The sequence below is a fragment of the Tilletiopsis washingtonensis genome, assembly GCF_003144115.1.
Source record: "Tilletiopsis washingtonensis strain MCA 4186 unplaced genomic scaffold FA09scaffold_17, whole genome shotgun sequence".
Classification (NCBI taxonomy): Eukaryota; Fungi; Basidiomycota; class Exobasidiomycetes; order Entylomatales; genus Tilletiopsis; species Tilletiopsis washingtonensis.
In genome coordinates this window covers 161,729-177,514 of record NW_020312014.1, presented here as the reverse complement: position 1 = coordinate 177,514, position 15,786 = coordinate 161,729, and the positions used below count along the sequence as shown (strand labels likewise).

General features: G+C 63.9%; 5 protein-coding genes across 5 annotated transcripts; 2 read left to right on the top strand and 3 right to left on the bottom strand.

Moving 5' to 3' along the window:
• Window positions 1-398: 398 nt before the first annotated feature.
• On the top strand, window positions 399-2,907 carry FA09DRAFT_331286 (DUF382-domain-containing protein). The gene is made up of 4 exons (XM_025742957.1): window positions 399-581; window positions 857-1,385; window positions 1,579-2,525; window positions 2,595-2,907. The coding sequence occupies exons 1-4, from the start codon at window positions 426-428 to the stop codon at window positions 2,712-2,714; spliced, it is 1,752 nt and encodes a 583-aa protein (XP_025596672.1). The 5' UTR covers window positions 399-425; the 3' UTR covers window positions 2,715-2,907.
• FA09DRAFT_331285 (protein prenylyltransferase) lies at window positions 2,808-6,407 on the bottom strand. Its single transcript, XM_025742956.1, has 6 exons — window positions 5,591-6,407; window positions 3,860-5,533; window positions 3,621-3,806; window positions 3,356-3,559; window positions 3,217-3,292; window positions 2,808-3,148 (listed from the first exon to the last, which is right to left on the bottom strand). The coding sequence occupies exons 1-6, from the start codon at window positions 6,257-6,259 to the stop codon at window positions 2,853-2,855; spliced, it is 3,105 nt and encodes a 1,034-aa protein (XP_025596671.1). The 5' UTR covers window positions 6,260-6,407; the 3' UTR covers window positions 2,808-2,852.
• Window positions 6,408-6,735: 328 nt separating this feature from the next.
• FA09DRAFT_326182 (hypothetical protein) lies at window positions 6,736-8,601 on the top strand (the record flags this gene model as incomplete). The annotated part of the gene is made up of 6 exons (XM_025741196.1): window positions 6,736-6,738; window positions 6,797-6,982; window positions 7,754-7,856; window positions 7,908-8,096; window positions 8,152-8,417; window positions 8,479-8,601. 6 exons carry the CDS (start codon window positions 6,736-6,738, stop codon window positions 8,599-8,601), a joined length of 870 nt encoding a protein of 289 aa, XP_025596670.1.
• A 611-nt stretch (window positions 8,602-9,212) lies between these two features.
• On the bottom strand, window positions 9,213-9,674 carry FA09DRAFT_340190 (hypothetical protein; the record flags this gene model as incomplete). The annotated part of the gene is made up of 1 exon (XM_025744296.1): window positions 9,213-9,674. One exon carries the CDS (start codon window positions 9,672-9,674, stop codon window positions 9,213-9,215), a length of 462 nt encoding a protein of 153 aa, XP_025596669.1.
• Window positions 9,675-14,498: 4,824 nt separating this feature from the next.
• Window positions 14,499-15,546, bottom strand: FA09DRAFT_350879 (hypothetical protein; the record flags this gene model as incomplete). Its single annotated transcript, XM_025744823.1, has 1 exon — window positions 14,499-15,546. The coding sequence occupies exon 1, from the start codon at window positions 15,273-15,275 to the stop codon at window positions 14,499-14,501; it is 777 nt and encodes a 258-aa protein (XP_025596668.1). The 5' UTR covers window positions 15,276-15,546.
• Between the last annotated feature and the right edge of the window lie 240 nt (window positions 15,547-15,786).

Genomic DNA, 15,786 nt, shown 5'->3' with positions numbered 1-15,786 from the left:
CGGAGCGGCGCGGCGGCAGCGTAGCGCGAGCACAAGGCACGGCAGCGAAGCTCTCGGCGCCGCGAGCGACTGCCGCGCCGCCGAAAATTGGCAGCCTGCTCCCACGCTGCTCGACGTGACGCTGAGGCGAAGCGCGCCCGGCACCGCTGCCATGGGCATAGCCCCAAGGCCAGCTAGCAGGCTCGGCTGCGTTGAGGTGCTCCAGCCAGAGCAGCGACAGCGTCTGTGAGCATGTTTTTGTCACTCTGCGTCAGTTGCGCGGTCCTGCGCTGAGACGGCTCTGAGCTTCGGCCTTGCTCTCTGGTGCGCGGCCACGTGGGTGCGCCGGCCGTGCGTGTCCCGTGCGAGAAGCGCCGCGCATCTCCAGCCCGCCCCGGCCGCCTCGCCTATGCCTCCGTCCACCACATCCTCGCCTTCTCCCAGCCATGCCCGCCATCGCGCTGCCGCCTAGCGTGCCCTCGGCCGCTGCCGGGCCCTCGTCGCATGCCAACGGCGCGCCCAACGGCGACGCCAAGGCCAAGAACGGGCCCAAGAGCAAGAACGCCAAGCGCAGAGCCAAGAGGAAGGACGAGCGCGCCGCGGTGAGTCGTGTGTCGGAGAGAGGGCAGGCATGCGATGCACCTTGGGCGAAGAGCGTGGCTGGCTGTGTCTGGAGGCGAACATGGCGACACAGCGGCCGGCTGGACCTGTAGCTAGCTGGCATGCTGCTGCCGGAGCAGCCTGGTCATGGTCGATCTCAGCCGGCGTGCGGCCCAGCAGCTTGCAGTGCCATTCGCGCATCAAGGGCCATGTGCTCTCGGCTCGCCACCCGCACTTCACACACCTGTGGACCGTGCTCACTCACTCCATACCGCAGTCCGAGACGCCTGCGCCCTCCGACGTCGAAAGCGATGCCGAGTCTGCCTCGTCTCGCAGCACCTCCGTCGCGCCCGCGCCTCCCTCTCTCGATCTCTCCTCTCTCTCCGCTCCCGCGCCCGACGATCCAGCATACGCCACTTGGCTGGCTGTCTCCTCCGCCTTCTCCTCCGCTAGCGGCGGCGTCGACCCTTCCGACCCAGCCGCTCCGTCCAAGGGCGACGTGATCTACTCAGATGATGATCAGCTCTCCGACTCCGACGCTGACGACGATGGCGCCCGGGAAGCGAAGGCGGCACTCTCGAAGCGCAAGCTGCGCCGCATGCAGCGCCTGACAGTGGCGGAGTTAAAGCAGATGGTGCCGAAACCCGAGCTGGTGGAGGGTGCAGATGTGACGGCAAACGACCCGAGACTGCTGCTGCAGCTCAAGGCGACGCGGAACGCAGTGCCGGTGCCGCCGCATTGGAGCCAGAAGAGAGCGTATCTGCAGAACAAGCGAGGTGTAGAGAAGCCGCCGTACTTGCTGCCTGGTGAGTCGAGACATGGAGCTGCTTGAATGAAGGGAGGAGAGGAGGAGAGGCGGCGCGGAAGAGGCAATGGCAGTGGCGCTGTGAAATGGCGGTGGCGGTGCGCGGGGCGTGGTGATGACGCACGACGTGCACCTCACAGCAGCCGGTTGCCCCTGTCACAAAGGTCTCTTTGCTGATAGCCATGTGTCTGCAGCCTACATTGCCGCGACCGGCATCGCCGAGATGAAGGATGCGCTCAAGGAGAAGGAGGCCGACCAGTCACTCAAGGCCAAGACGCGCGAGCGCGTGCAGCCCAAGATGGGCAAGATCGACATTGACTACCAGAAGCTGCACGACGCCTTCTTCCGCTTCCAGACGAAGCCTGAAAGCCTGACGCGCTACGGCGAGACGTACTACGAGGGCAAGGAGTTCGAGACCAAGTTCAAGGAGCGCCGGCCTGGCGATCTGAGCGAGGATCTCAAGGAGGCACTCTCGATCCCGCCACTGGCGCCGCCGCCGTGGCTCATTGCCATGCAGCGCTTCGGACCGCCGCCGAGCTACCCGCACCTGAAGATTGCTGGCCTAAATGCGCCCATCCCAGAGGGTGCGCAGTGGGGCTTCCACCCTGGAGGATGGGGCCGGCCGCCGATGGATGAGTTTGGGCGACCCATCTACGCCGAAGTGATGGGCACCGACGAGAGCGCGGCGGCACAGGCGCAGCAGGAGGCGCTCGGCGAGCCGATCAATCGCGAGCCGTGGGGCGAGCTTGAGCCGGAAGAGGAGGAGGAAGAGGAGGACGACGAAGAGGAGGAGGAGGAGCAAGATGAGGAGGAGCAGGACGACGGACCTGCCGATGGTCTCGAGACGCCTCTGCCTTCCGGCCTCGAGACTCCTGGCGGCTTCCAGTCCGTCACTTCGACAGTGCCCGGCGGCCTCGAGACGCCCGACTTCCTCGAGCTGCGCAAGGGCGCTCGCGGCGCGCCCAGCACGCGTGCAGGCACGGCCGAGACGGAGGACCGCGGACCGCGCAGCCTGTATCATGTTGTCCCGGAGATGCAGCGGCAGGGTGGAAGTGGGTTCATGCCCAGCGACAGAGGATACGACCTCTCGGGCATTGCGCGACAGGGCGCGCCTGTGCTGGGCGAGGAGCGCGGCGTCAAGGTGAGTTGTCCAACGTCATGTTGCCCCGTCGCGCTTTGCCTGACATCATCTCTCCTCACGCTTCCGCAGCGCAAGCAAGGCGACGTCGACCTTGCGCTTGCGCCCGAGGAGCTCGAGTCGCTCAGCAAGGAGGAGCTGGCGGCGCGCTACGACGCGGCGCGCGCCAAGAAGGACCGCTTCAAGTTCTGAGCGCGGCGCAGTCCTCTGGCCCCCTCTCACTCGTCCTACCATCCTCTGCTGTACTTCTACGTGCCTTCTCACACGCCACTCTTTGCACGAGAGAAATGAGAGGCAAGCACTGCATTCCTCCTCCTGCCCGCGCGCCCTTCACATGAGATCGTCGTCCGCGTCCGAGTCTGCCCCGATGCGCTCCTCGTTTTGCGGCTCAGCGGGCGGCGCCGTAGCCGTGGCCTTTGCAGCGACGAATGCCGGTCCTCCGGCGCGGCCGGCGGCGCGCTCGGCGGCGACGGCAGCCTCGGCCTGCGCCATGGGGTCTGCTGGGTCCGCTGCTGCTGCGCCCGCGGCCTCGCCGGAAGCAGCGGCGGCAGAGACGAGCGCGGCAGAGGCGGCAATGTAGGAGATGTCGGTGTTGAACTGCGCCTGCACGGCTCGCTTGACGCGCACTGCAGGAGCAAGACCATCAGCAGCTGCTCGGCATCGAGAGGAAGAGAGGGGCCCGAAGCGAACTCACGCATCTCGCGGAACGTCTCCTCGGAGCCCGTCTCGATCTCGAACGTGTTCCACTCCTTCCAGAAGGCGGCATTTGTCTGTAGCAGGAGAAAGCTGTCAGTCTATGCTGCCAGACTAGTGCGCTGAAGGAGTGGACTCACGCGCGGATCGCAGAACTGGCTCGCATGCTTGTAGATGGCGCGTGCGCGGTCGATCTCGCCGAGCTTGCGCTCGAGAGCAGCGAAGCGCAGGCACATCTCGGCCGTCTGACGGTCGGGCAGTGCCTCGATGGCGCGCTCGTAGATGGGGCGCGTGGCGGCAAGGCCGTAGTTCGACGTGGCCTTGGCGATGTAGAAAGTGAACATCTGCGCGTGGGAGAGTGTCAGCTTTGCGCCCTCGGCGAGGAGAGGCTAGGGGAAAACGCACGTCGAAGCGATCCTCGTCTGACACCTTGGTCGTAGCGCGCTCGTAGATGCCCATGGCACGCTTGGCCAGACCATGCTCCTCCTCGAGAGCGCCGTACTTGAGCAGCAACGGCTTTGCGAACTTGGCCGGGCAGCCCTCGAGGGCCTGCTCGAAGAGGTCGCGGGCACGCTCGATCTTTGTGCCGCCCTGTTTGCAGCACGTCAGCTGGCGCCAACACGGTAGCGGAACAGGGCACTCACGTAGCGCTTGACGAACTTGCTCAGATACACGTTCCACAGCTCAAACACCACGGGGTACGTGAAGGCCTCGACGCCGCGCTCGTACACCTTGAAGCTCTCCTCAAAGTACTTGTTCTCCTCCAAGAAGCTGGCGTAGTTGACAATGATCTGCGCGTTTGCAATCTTGAGCTCCAGGATGCGGTCGTATGCCGTCTTGGCGCCCTCGACGGAGCCGATGGACTCCTGCAGATCGACGTAGAAGGCGTGCAGCTTGGTGCTCTTGAACAGCCGCTTCTGCGGAGAGAGCTGCTCGTCGTGGTAGGAGATGTTCTTGCGCTCCAGCGCCGAGTTGGGCGGCTGCGTGGCGCGAGCGAGCACGCGCAGGGCCTCGTCGAAGTTGCCGGCGCGCACCTCCATCTCTGCCCACTCGCACCACACCTCCGCGAGATCATCGACTCGCCGGTACGGAATCTCCGTCGCGCGACGCAGCACCTGCCGGGCGCTCTCGAGATCGGGCGTGGAGGAGGAGCCGCCCTCCTCGTAGAACTTGGCGAAATTGAGCAGCAGCTGATGCAGGTTCGCAGTGGCCTTGCGAGGATTGATCGTGGCGATGGCCTCGTTGTACGTCTCCACCACCTTCTCCTCGTCCTCTCCGTGCAGCACCACTCGCTTCTCCCACTCCTGCACGTCGTCGGGGTTGCGGCGCAGCAGAACGTCGTTGACGAGGAAAGGTCGCCGCTCCATCAGCTCCTCAAAGTCGCGCATCTTGGCATCGAGGTCCTTCTCCTTCTCCTCCCGCTCGCCCTCCTCTTCCTCCTCGTCGTCCTCGGCCGAAAGCTCCTCCATGAGGAAGGACACGACGTTCTCGCTCGTCTCGGCGTACGCGTCGAAGATCTGCGTAAAGTCGCGCACGGTGACGACGGTGCGCATGCCCTCCTCGAAGACGTCGCGCGCCACATCGAGCTCGCCGCGCTTGATCCAGTAGGTCGCGAGGCCCGTCCAGAGACGCCCAGCCTGGTCGGGGAAGCGTGCAATGCCAAGCTCGCGCAGAATGCGGCCCACGGGCAGAGGTGCAGCAGAGAGCGAGTCGACGTCCGAAGCGCGGATCGCGGTCGAAGAGGCGGAGGCGGCGTCGCCGCTCTTGTTGCTCTTGCTGCCATTCTTGCCGCTGCTCGTCGCCGACTTCTTCGCCAACGTCTCCTCCTCCTCGGCAGGCATGCCGACGTCTTCTGCGTACTTCTCGCAGAGCTCCAGCCACTCCACGAGCAGCTGATACGGGCTCTTGCCCTCGGGACTCGTGTACTTGCCCTCTGCCGCATCGCGCGCCAGACGCAGCAGCAGCTTGGCCGCCTCGACGACACGGGCTCTCTTGCGCTGCGTCTCCTCCTCGCTCTCCTCCTCCTCCTCTTCCTCCTCGTCTGCATCCGACTCGCCGCGCAGACGAAGAAGCGTTGCGACGTATCGCTCCGTCAAGCTCGGATCGACGGAGAGGTATCGTCGCCAGACTCGCAGGCACGTCTCGCCGCCGCGCAGCTCGGCCCAGCGCAGGTACTCCTTCCACACGCGCAGGTGCAGCGCGTGGGGCAGCGTGCGCAGAGCGCGGTCGAAAGTGCGTCGCGCGTGCGTGTGCGAGAGAGACGACGGAGAGAGCGGATGAGAGAGGAGAGTGAAGTAGAGGAGCCAGAGACGCGGCATCTGAGCATGCACGTGTCAGCGACCACCACAGTAGCAGCACAGTGCGGTAAGGCTCACTCGCGGCAGGCACATCAAGGCGCGCTCGTACGTCGCAGCGAGGCTGTTCCACTCCTTGTATGCCACACGTCCATCCACACCACCTCCATTCCTCCACTCCCACTCGTCCGTCGCCTGTTCCTCCAGCAGTGTCGGTCCCGCATCGAGGTTGCGTCTGCCCTGCTCGATGCTGCGTTTCCGCCACGCCTCGACGCCGCCTGTGGGCTGGCCGCAGAGGAAGCTGGTGCGCAGCAGCAGGTAAGAGCGCCAGAGTGCGTACGACGTCGGGAAGCGTGCCAGCGCCCGCTCGTAGATGCTCGTGATGCGGCGCAGTGCGAGACGCGCGTCTGCGCCGGCCAGGGGGCCGAGCAGCGTGCGCTGCGGGGCGGACCAGTGCTCATCGGGCACCCAGCCGCCAGTGGGCGGCGAGGAGGAGGTGACGATGTGTGCGATGTAGCTCTGCCAGGCGCGCAGGTCGTCGGCGTGCAGCAGCAGGTCCTGCTCGAGCGCGACGTCGGCGGCGGGGATGAGAGTGTCGTCGGTGGACGGAGATGGGATGGGGTAGGTCAGAGGAAAGAGCTCCTGCATGGAGGAGACGGAGGCGGGGATGGAGGGCGCCATGCTGGGCAGAGCAGAGGGCGGGGATGGTGGAGAGGAGAGACGCGAGAGCGAGGCGAGCTTCGTGCGCATCTCCAGAGCGTCGGCGCAGCGCGGCCGCCGAGCGCCGACGTGCGCGCGTGAGGCCGTGCCGTGCGAAAGCGCGGCGGCCTGCCCGCTCTCAAGGGCGTTGCCACTCCCACTCTTGCGCCCATCTAAGCGTGCTTCTCGAAAGTGAGCATATGGCCTCAGTGGTGTGCTCCCGAAAAGCAGCATCGTGTCTGTCTGCGAGAGAGGGTCCGTGGCATGTGTGCCGGCTAGCAGCGCCGAGTTCGCAGGGCTGTGCTTTCGCTGCAGCAACGCGTCATCTGCGCAGCTTGTTCGCGGCGGCTCGGCGTCAGCGTGGCGCGAGAGCCAAGCCAGCGGAGCGCGGCATGCCAGAGGCCAGCCGAGGGACGCGGCCCGCGCTCAGCTGATGCGCCCAAGCTTCGCACGAGCCTCGCTGCGGCTTCTTCGTCCCATCCACCACCTCACCACCTCACGTCCCGTCCTCCTGCCATCGCTTCATCATGGTGCGTCTCCTTATCCCTCATGCTCATGCCCTGGCATCGCGCTGACCATGCTCCACAGGCACGTCCCGTCGCCTCCACGCCGCATCTCGTCTGGGCCGCCGGCCACTTCCTGACGTTCATCGCCGGCCTGCGCTTCCTCATCGGCACCTTTCTCTTCAGCAGCGCCGCGCTCGGCCGCTGGTACAGCGTCGCGTACCTCGGCGCCGTGGTGTCGTACGGCGTCGTGGTGTACAAGAGCTTCGGCGTGAGTTGCACGGCGCAGCGGGCAGAGGTGGAGGGGCGATAAGGCACAGGCGGAGCGGAGTGGATGCAAGTGCTGCAGCGTGCTGGGCAAAGAAGGACACGGCAGTGCAGTCGTCCTCCAGAGGCGGCAGGCGTAGCCCTCAGCAACGCTAGGCTGGAGGCAAGCGTGCCACCTCGGCCCGTGCGGCTGCTGCTTGCGGGCTTGGCCTAGGCCTCGGCAGAGGCGGATGAGCAGAGAAGAGCGCCACAGGCAGCGCAGCACAAGTGCGGCGCCTGTGCTGGCGTTGCTGCTTGGCTGCCGCGGAGAGCGTCGGACTGCTGGGTGCAGCTCTGCATGCGAGGAGGTGGAGGGACAGGATGGCGGAGGAGATGGCAGAGCGACGAAAGCAAGACGGCAACGCAGCGCTGCTAGTGCGCGCGCGGTTGCATGCCAGCTCTGCGGCTTCTCCTGCTTCCTGCGAAGAGCGAGAGCAGCGAGCACAGGTCAACAGCCTCTCGAGCTCTCCGGCGCGACGCAGGTGGAAGCGCGCATGCGCGGAGCGCAGCTGGCGCTAGCTGGCCCATCGAGGCTCGCTATGCTCCAGGCGCCAGCCTAGACTGCTCGCTGGCTTGCACGCCTTGCGATGCTGCACGGAGGAGCTCCGCGTGCTCAAGTAGCAGCCCGGAACTGCTGCGTGAAGGAAGCAGCTCTTTAGACTCTCGCGCGCTCTTCGCTTCCCCTTTGCCGCGCTACAGCAGAGCTCTGCTGACCGCCTCTGCGTACCCTCTTCAGGTGCCCCAGGTGAACAAGGCGTACCTGCAGCGCGCCGCGATGGATGAGAACGTGCAGTACCTCCTGCTGGCGCTCTACTGGTGGTTCAGCAAGCCGATCTTCAGTGCGTTCCTAGCCTCTCCTTCATGCGCGCACGTGCTGACGCGGCTCGCAGTCACCGTCGTGCCGTACACGACCTTCTCGCTCTTCCACGTCCTCACCTTCGTGCGCACCACCATCATCCCGATGGCCTTCCCCAGCGCCACTCCTGCGCCGCGTGCCGCTGCTGGCGCCGATGGCGCTGCCGCACCCGCTGCCGCGCCCGCATCGGCGCCGGCGCGCGCCAGCAAGTTCATCCAGAGCTGTGCGTGCCCCTCTCCTCCCTCTTCTTTGCTGCTGGCTGACACACATCGCTGCAGGGGTCAAGGCCAACTACGACCCCGCGATGCGCTTCGTCGCGTACGCCGAAGTCGCCATCTTCGCGCGCGTCCTCATTGGCGCCCTTCTCCTGCGCAACTCTCTCCTGGCGCCGCTCTTCTACGCACACTTCTGCCGCCTGCGCTTCTACATGAGCAGCTTTACGCGCGAGGCCTTCTCGCACGTCGGCGCTAAGCTGGACGAGGCTACGACGCACAACGCGTGCCCGCCGGTGGTGCGCAAGGCTTATGTGATGGGCACGGATGTGGTGAGTGCTTCTCTTCGCCCTTCCTGGTGCGCCGTCGATGCGAAGCTGACGCGTTCGGCAGATCTCGAGATACGCAAGCACTGTCCTCTCCGTGCAAGGCCAGGGCGCTCCCGCCGCCGGCGCCGCCGCTCCTGCCGCCGCAAACGGCGGTGCTGCACCCGCAGCTGCTGGCGCGCGCCGCTAAGTCTCGCACGATCTCTATGCTCGTGCTGCGATGCACTGAGCAGAGATGAGGCAGCGGCGGGCAGCGAGCAGATGGTGGATGGGGCGGGGAGACTCCAGACGGGCAGGACAGTGATGACTCCAGTGAGTGGCCGCAGCGAGGGCAGCGGCCACTTCTCTACTTCTCTTTCGACGCTCGACGAGAATCACGATGCAAATTCTTTCTTTGTACAAGAGCGAGATGGACCTCGCGAAAATGAATCGCTTCAGATGATGAGCGCGCGAGGGCTTGACGAGAGAGAACGTGTCGTGACGAGGACGGAGGCGAGCGGAGATGTTGAGTGAAGAGGCGCGAGGAGAGCTAGAGTGAGTCGTCGAGATCGAATAAGGCACGGAGCTGGGGTCGCGGAGACGGAGCTTGAGGAGGGCTTGGGTGAAAGCGATGACAGGCGCGGAGCGAGGCGATACGAGGCGCGAAGCAGGACGTGTGACGTGGAGGCGCTTGAGGCACGGTCGCGAGCGATCTGCCGCTCGAAGAAGAATGGGAGGGTTCCTGGAGCGCACGAGAGACGAGCCGTTCAGCGGAAGAGCTGAGGCTTGAGAGACGAGTCGCTTGACTTGAGATTAGCCGCCTCAGTAGTCGTCGCTGTCCTCGTCGCGCTCCGCGTCGCTGAAGAATGCGACGTCGCGGTCGTTGGCGGGCGGCGAGTACGGCGGCGGCGATCCGAGCGACGGCGATCCGAGCGAGCCCTGGCTGAAATTGGTGCCGACGCCGGCGCCGGTGCCAGCGGCTGTGCCAGCGCTGTGATGCAGCTGCGTACGCATGACGTGCACGTCGTATACCTGCCACCAGCAGGGCACTCTGCTCTTGAGATGGTACGGCCAGCGTGCATAGGGTGTCGAGCGCATGCCGCCCTCCAGCACGATGACAAGAAATGAGAAGAACTCATACTTCAGACGATGTATGTCGTGTCTGATGCGGTCGGCGCTGCGCGGAAGCCCTTCCCACACAACTTGCGCGACGGCGTGGAAGCGTAGGCCGTAGCGGTTCGGCAGGACGAAAGCGTCCGGCGTGCTGAGCCATATACGGAGCATGGTGTGGGCGGCACACTCTCTGATCCAGGCGCTCTTGCCTTCATCAGTCCAAGTGGGCAGACCGCCGTTCCACGGATGGCGGTCGAGCGAAAATGCGAGCGGCATGACTATCGGGAGTGGTGCGAGATGATGGTGGAGCGAAGCGGAGCGGAGACGTGCCTCGGAGATGAGCAGGGGTGGGGCAGTGGTCTGTGCGCTCATTTGCTTCCAGAGTCTCAAGCCCGGCGCTCATCAATCAACCAGATCTGTCTTAGGGAAGCAAAATCCAGGCCAGCACGTACGCTGAGAGGCAGCAGATTGCTCTCCCGCCGCCGCCGCTGATGAAGGCCTCCTGGACCGCGCCGCGCGTGCCTCGCCCGCTGACCGAGCAAAGCTCGAGATGCTCTAGCTCTGACTGAGGAGCCCTCTACCTATCACGGCGAGAACGAGTCGCAATCAAACACCAGCTCACGGAGTACGTGCCGTGCGCCAGGAGCTATGACGCTGACGCCGACGCAAAGAAGGAAGAGTGGTGGTTATTGCGAGGCAGAAAGCAAGGAGAATGGCCGCAGCGCGAAGCGAAGGTGCCGGAGGGGATTGCTGCCGTGACGCGCCCTGCATTGGAGTATGTGAGCATGAGCGTTGAGAAAAGATCAGAGGCAAGGATGAAGAGCCGAGGATGAAGGCGTGAGCGCCGACGCACCTCACATGCGACACTTGTTGTTGAGCTCGCGTAAGAGAGCTTCTTCTCGCTCTCGCTTTGCTCTCGCGATCATTGTCCTGATGTTCGCGTATCGCTGTGCAAGGACCGCGCAGGCTGCCGCAAAAAGGTCTGTCTGGGTACGAGGAGTGCCGGGTCCCTTGGGCACCGGACAGGCGATCTCGAATTCCCAACCGTGTCCGAGGAAGTGATACACATGATGGGACTGACCATCGCTCATTTCCGCTTTTTTTGTAACTCAGCAAGCTGGCAGACTCACCTCGGTTTCCCTCACAATGATTCGCTGCCAGCGCTCACCGGCGCATCGCGACCGATCCCACTGCGCCACGCCGCAGGTCGGAACGGGGCATGCGTACAAAATGTGCCAGACTCCGAGCGGCTGCCGAGGGAACGGGTCCCAGTCCATGGTGAAAAGCGTGCCCATCCAGTGGAGGTCCAGGTTTTCCTGCGTCCAATGCTGATGCTCGCCTGAAGGAAAACCGATGACACAGGCATCGGTCAAGCGGCGCCAGCTGGCGTAATCTTGTGGCGTGGGCCCGAACATGCTCGACTGTTGTGAGATGGTTGGAGTGGGAGAGCAAGGAGCGGCTTCGCTCTCGTGTGCGCTTATAAGCGGCGAAGCTGCGATCGGGAACGTGCCACGATGTACTCGTGTAGCGCCGACGAGCTGGCGAAGGCGTATGCGCGCCAAGCGAAAGGCCCGTGCCGTTGCTTTGTCGCGGCCTGCCGACGTTGATGCATTGTCCTGCTCCGCGCCACTGCTCGGGCCACGGCTGGGCAGCTGTGTGTTGACTCACTTACGCGGGGCCAGGGTCAGCCCAAGTCACGGTCTCACTGCTCCGAACAAGACTTCGTGTGCTCGTCAACGACTTCGCGAAAGTCTCGGCGAGCAACCAGTCCGAGGCCCGGTCGCTGACGCGACTTTTCAGGACGCACACACGATAAGGGAAGAGTGGTGGACATTGGGAGGCAGAGAACGGTAGGGACATAGACAGCAGGAGTCGTGACCGACGCGAGGTATGTCACGGCAGACTCAAGCTGGAGAGCGAAGCTCGCGCCAGAAGGAGAGGCAGAGCGCAGGCGGGCGCTACGGAGGGTCGGGGGTGAAGCGGCATAGAGTGGAGCGGCGTGGAACGACCTGGAACCAGACGCATCGAATAGACAGGCATCAAAGAGAAGGGGTGGAGCGGGAAAGACATTCTCGTCGCAAGAGCGTCACCTCTCTATCTCCTGCGGCCAAAGAGGTGAGGACGAGCGGCGCGAGGAGGAGGACGCCGCTAGAATCGGGATAACGGAGATGGAGGCGTTGCCGCAACTCACCTTCTGCCTCGCACGCAGCTTACTTGTCTTGTTGCTCCCGCAGACGTCTGAATTCCTTCATCCGTGCCATCATCGCGCCTCGATAAGCGTTCATAGTTCCGAATGCCTGCTCGAGGAGGAGAGACTTGTCTTGAGGTGCGTTGGGTCCCTTCTTGATCTCGGCCCAGAAAGGGAAGCACCCATGGCCCTCGAAGATGTAGTAATTGTGATGGAACTGGCGGACGAACGCTGCTCAGCTGCGGCGTTTGCGACCCATCAACGCCTTGTCGAGTCCGAGAACTCACTTCGGTCTCGACGACGGTGATCTTCTCGACAGGATGCGGGTAAGGGCAGCGCGGAATGGGGCACGAGTACAAGGTGTATACGACTCCCAGCTTCCTGTGAGGATACGGATCACCACGGAGCTGTCGGACCTCGAGCGCGCGGTGCAAGTCGTGCTCCGCCTTCGTCCACTGCTGAGGCTCGCGGGATTTGAGGTGCGCACGCAGGCGTTCGATTTCCGGGCCGGAAAAGGACATGTTGAGTCTGTATGTGGTGGTGAGACGAAGGGAACGGCGTGGTGATGAGTGGTGGTGAGTGGTGGTGAGAGGCGAAGGCAAAGGCATGCGCCGACGAGCGGGCGAAGGCGTGTGCGCGGGGAGGCCCGTGCCGGTGCTTTGTCGCGCCGCCTGCGCGTCGCGACCTTTGTCCCCGCCGAGCCGCTCGGCCTGCGCGTGCGCAGCGGCGGAGAGCACACCGCGACACGAGTAGCGTCCGCTCAGTTGTAGAACGCTACAGCAACGCTTCAGCAACTCAGCTGCATGCCTTTGTCTGCAGCGCGCCCTGGCGCTGCGCCGCCGAGTGGGCGCAGCGGTCGACACGCACCGTCAAACGCGCGCACGCGGCGCGGCGCGTGCTAAGCACACTGGAACAGGCACCGCCGAGCTCAGCGACAAAGGACCGCGAGGCTGTGCGCATCACATGCAGAGACTGGCGTATGAAAAGTCATAGCATTTCACTCGTGACAGAGAGCCTTGAGAGGGAGGCGAGAACGGCCTGGGCGAGATAGAAGCGAGAACGGGTCGAGCGAAGTAGTGAAGGATCGGCTTGAGCGAGAGGGAGGCGAAAACGACTCGGGCGTCGGAGAGGCGAGAACGACTCGAGAGACAGAGAGGATGATCGGATTGAGCGAGAGGGAGGGCAATTCGAGAGAGCTCGCAAGTCGAGGAGAACAGATCGAGACACGCTTAGCCAGCTGCGGTCACGTTGGGCAATGGATGATCGACGCTTCGCGAGAGTGGATGCGCGTTGCGGTAGGCTCTTGATGTGGGCCGGGAGCGAACAAAGTCGGAAGCGGAGCACTTCGTGAGCGATTGGATGGAGAACGAGAGAGCGTCGATAGCGAGAGCACGATGTGCGAGCTGAGAGGTGCACTAGTGAGAGTTGGACAGGTCGTCGCGCGGAGAAGTGAGGAGTCTGTCGATGAGAGCTATGGCCGTGGCAGATGCCGATGATGATGCAGCTTTGGTGCTGCTCTCACTCGTCGTCGACCTCGTCGCCGTTCTGCATGCTTGCGCGATCAGGCTCCTCCAGGCGGCGAGGCGTACGCATGATGTGTCTGTCCCACTCGGCCCACCAGCGAGGAACATTGGCGCGCTGCTCCGCAGGCCATTCGTCGTACGGCAGGCCGCGTGTGCCGGGATCGACGATCTTCTCGAAGCCGAGGAAGCGATGCTTGAGGCGGTGCACGTCTTTGCGGCAGAGAGAGCGCGTGCGAGGGCAGCCAGGCCACGCAAGCTGCGCCGAGGCGTGGAAATATACTCCCATGCGCCAACGCATCTTGAACGCCACCGGATCTGCACAGAAGTGGCGCAGCTTTGGGATGGCGCCCATTTGACGGATCCATGCGCACCGCGCCGGCTCGCGCCAGCGGGGTACCGTCTTCGTCCAGGGATAGCCCCGTCTTTCAGGCACGATTGGCGGTGTCGGTGGCATGGCGAGCGAGGCAAGGCGCTGCGCGGAGGCCAGCAAGGAGAGGTGAAGGTGATGAGACAAGAGAGAATGGCCGATGGGGTTCCGTGGCGCCCTTTGCCTCTCTGTGCTGCTTCGAAACCGAGTCTCACTCTGACTAGACCATGCTCATCAGGACTAGCAGAAGCGGAGCCGCGGGCGGCGGGCCGGCAGCGGCGCATACCCCTGAGCCCATCGCGCGCGGCGCGCGGTGCGCCTCCGTGCCGCCTGTGATTGAGGCTGTCGAGGCAGCGGAGCAGACGCTGTGCTGCCCTGTGGCTGTCACAGTGGCAGCAAGCACTTCACCAATCCTACGTCGCGGTCACCGATCCTACGCCGCCGTCACCGATAACATCTGAGAGCAAGCAAGAAGCGAATGGGCAGCCTGGCACCTGCGTGCTGCGCGGCCGTCCCGTAGACCTTGCAGCCCGCCGCCGCGTCCCACCACAATCTCATCAGCTCGGACTACACTGAGCGCATGTCATGAGAGCTTCGAGAGACAGAAGCAACTTCATCACATTGGGGTATACGGAGACGGCGGCAGACGTAGCTGGGCTGCACCGCACGCGGCTAAGAAGTTGAGGCTGCCGAAGACGAGGCAGCGGCACGGCATCTCTGATACCGCAGCGACGCAGCAGTGATCTCTTGAGCATAGGCGGAGAGGATCTCAGTAGCCTCGTCGCTCAGAGCTGCACCCAAGGTACGCCTCTGCTCTACGTCTCTTGCAATGTTCAGCAGATGTTGCTCAAGCTCTGGCGCCGTCAAGCCCTCGTTGAATGCCCCGGCCTGACGAAACATCTGTGCAGCACCTTGCCTCAGCTGCTTGCGTGGCGGAGAAGCCTACAGCTCTCACTCACCCGCAGCTTGCCGGACCAGAACACCGAGGCGTGCTTGTCCTCGCGCCGCTGTGTGCACTTTGCCAGAAGACGCAGACGCTTCTCAATCTGTCGAGCTTTGCCGAGCAGCTTCTCGAGCTGAGCCTTGCGCAGCTCGAGCTCATTTGGAACGGCAGGAGTCGCAATGCCAGAGGTGAAAGCGGACGATCCGGTGGGTGCTGCTTCTTGATGGAGACCCGGCGCGCCAACATCTCCGGCGCTCTGACCACGGCCACCGCCCTCCATGATCTGCTCAAAGTACACTGCCCACCAGCACGGGATCCGAGTGCGGTTGCTGAGAGGCCACAGCGCCCACGGCTTTGACAGCAGCTCGCCCGGCACTTCGAAGAAGAGGCGGAAGAATGTGTTCTTGAGCCAGTGAGCATCGCGCCGGAGATTCTCATCGCCTCTGTTGACGCCCACCTCTCGAGCAAGGCAGTCGAGCTGAGCGCCGGCTCGGTCTGGCAGGCGCGATCTGCTCGTGTCGGCGAACCATTGCTTGAGCGATTCCCACGTCGAGATGGCGCGGATGAGGTCGCAGAGCTGCTCATCTTTCCACTTGTCGACACCATCATGGCCCGCTTCCTCGTTGTCAGAGTCGTCGCGGCCGGTATCGGCGTCCGAGAGGCTGTCCTGTACGTCCATGTCCACGTCGTCTCGGGGCGGCGGCGTGCCGCTCTGTGTGCTTGCTTCGTATGAAGAGCTGGCAGAGCTCATGGTGATGGAATTATGCTTTGCGGCGTCATGTGAGTCAGGGAGTAGACACCGGCAAGACGACGCTCACTGTGGTCGAAGCGTAGCGAGGGAGGAGGAGAGGCTTGGCTGATGTGGAGTGAAGGTGAAGAGCGTAGCGCACAGCCGAGCGGCGGAAGCCGCTGTAGATGAGCAGCCGATGATGAGCTCGACGGCGCCGCAAGGCCCAGAGGCCTCCACATCAGCTCCTCGTCTCCCGAAGGAAAGAGAGTGAGGCAGGTCAGCACTATCCCTGTGTGCTTCAGTGCTAATGTGGCAATCGAGACATTTTACGCTAGAGCGGCGAATCGGACGGGCGATGTCACGAGCTGGTGGACAGTGACAGACAGGAGCAGAAGTAGCGGAGCAGCTATCTTGAGGCAAGCACGGGCACAGCGCTGCTGAAGCCCCAGGACATGATGACGAGGGAGAAGCGAGAGGGGGAGCCTAGAGCGCGTTGTTGTGCTTTATCTCCAGCAGCGGTTAGCACGGCGGG

What these genes read in the sequence shown, in the direction of transcription:
- FA09DRAFT_331286 (XM_025742957.1), top strand. Translation starts at nt 426, where the DNA reads ATGCCCGCCATCGCGCTGCCGCCTAGCGTGCCCTCGGCCGCTGCCGGG. An exon ending in GGAAGGACGAGCGCGCCGCG is followed by an intron (nt 582 to 856) that starts GTGAGTCGTGTG and finishes TCCATACCGCAG; the next exon opens with TCCGAGACGCCTGCGCCCTC. An exon ending in GCCGCCGTACTTGCTGCCTG is followed by an intron (nt 1,386 to 1,578) that starts GTGAGTCGAGAC and finishes ATGTGTCTGCAG; the next exon opens with CCTACATTGCCGCGACCGGC.
- FA09DRAFT_331285 (XM_025742956.1), bottom strand. Translation starts at nt 6,259, where the DNA reads ATGCGCACGAAGCTCGCCTCGCTCTCGCGTCTCTCCTCTCCACCATCC. An exon ending in CAGACGAGGATCGCTTCGAC is followed by an intron (nt 3,560 to 3,620) that starts GTGCGTTTTCCC and finishes TCCCACGCGCAG; the next exon opens with ATGTTCACTTTCTACATCGC. An exon ending in GCCAGTTCTGCGATCCGCGC is followed by an intron (nt 3,293 to 3,355) that starts GTGAGTCCACTC and finishes CTCCTGCTACAG; the next exon opens with ACAAATGCCGCCTTCTGGAA.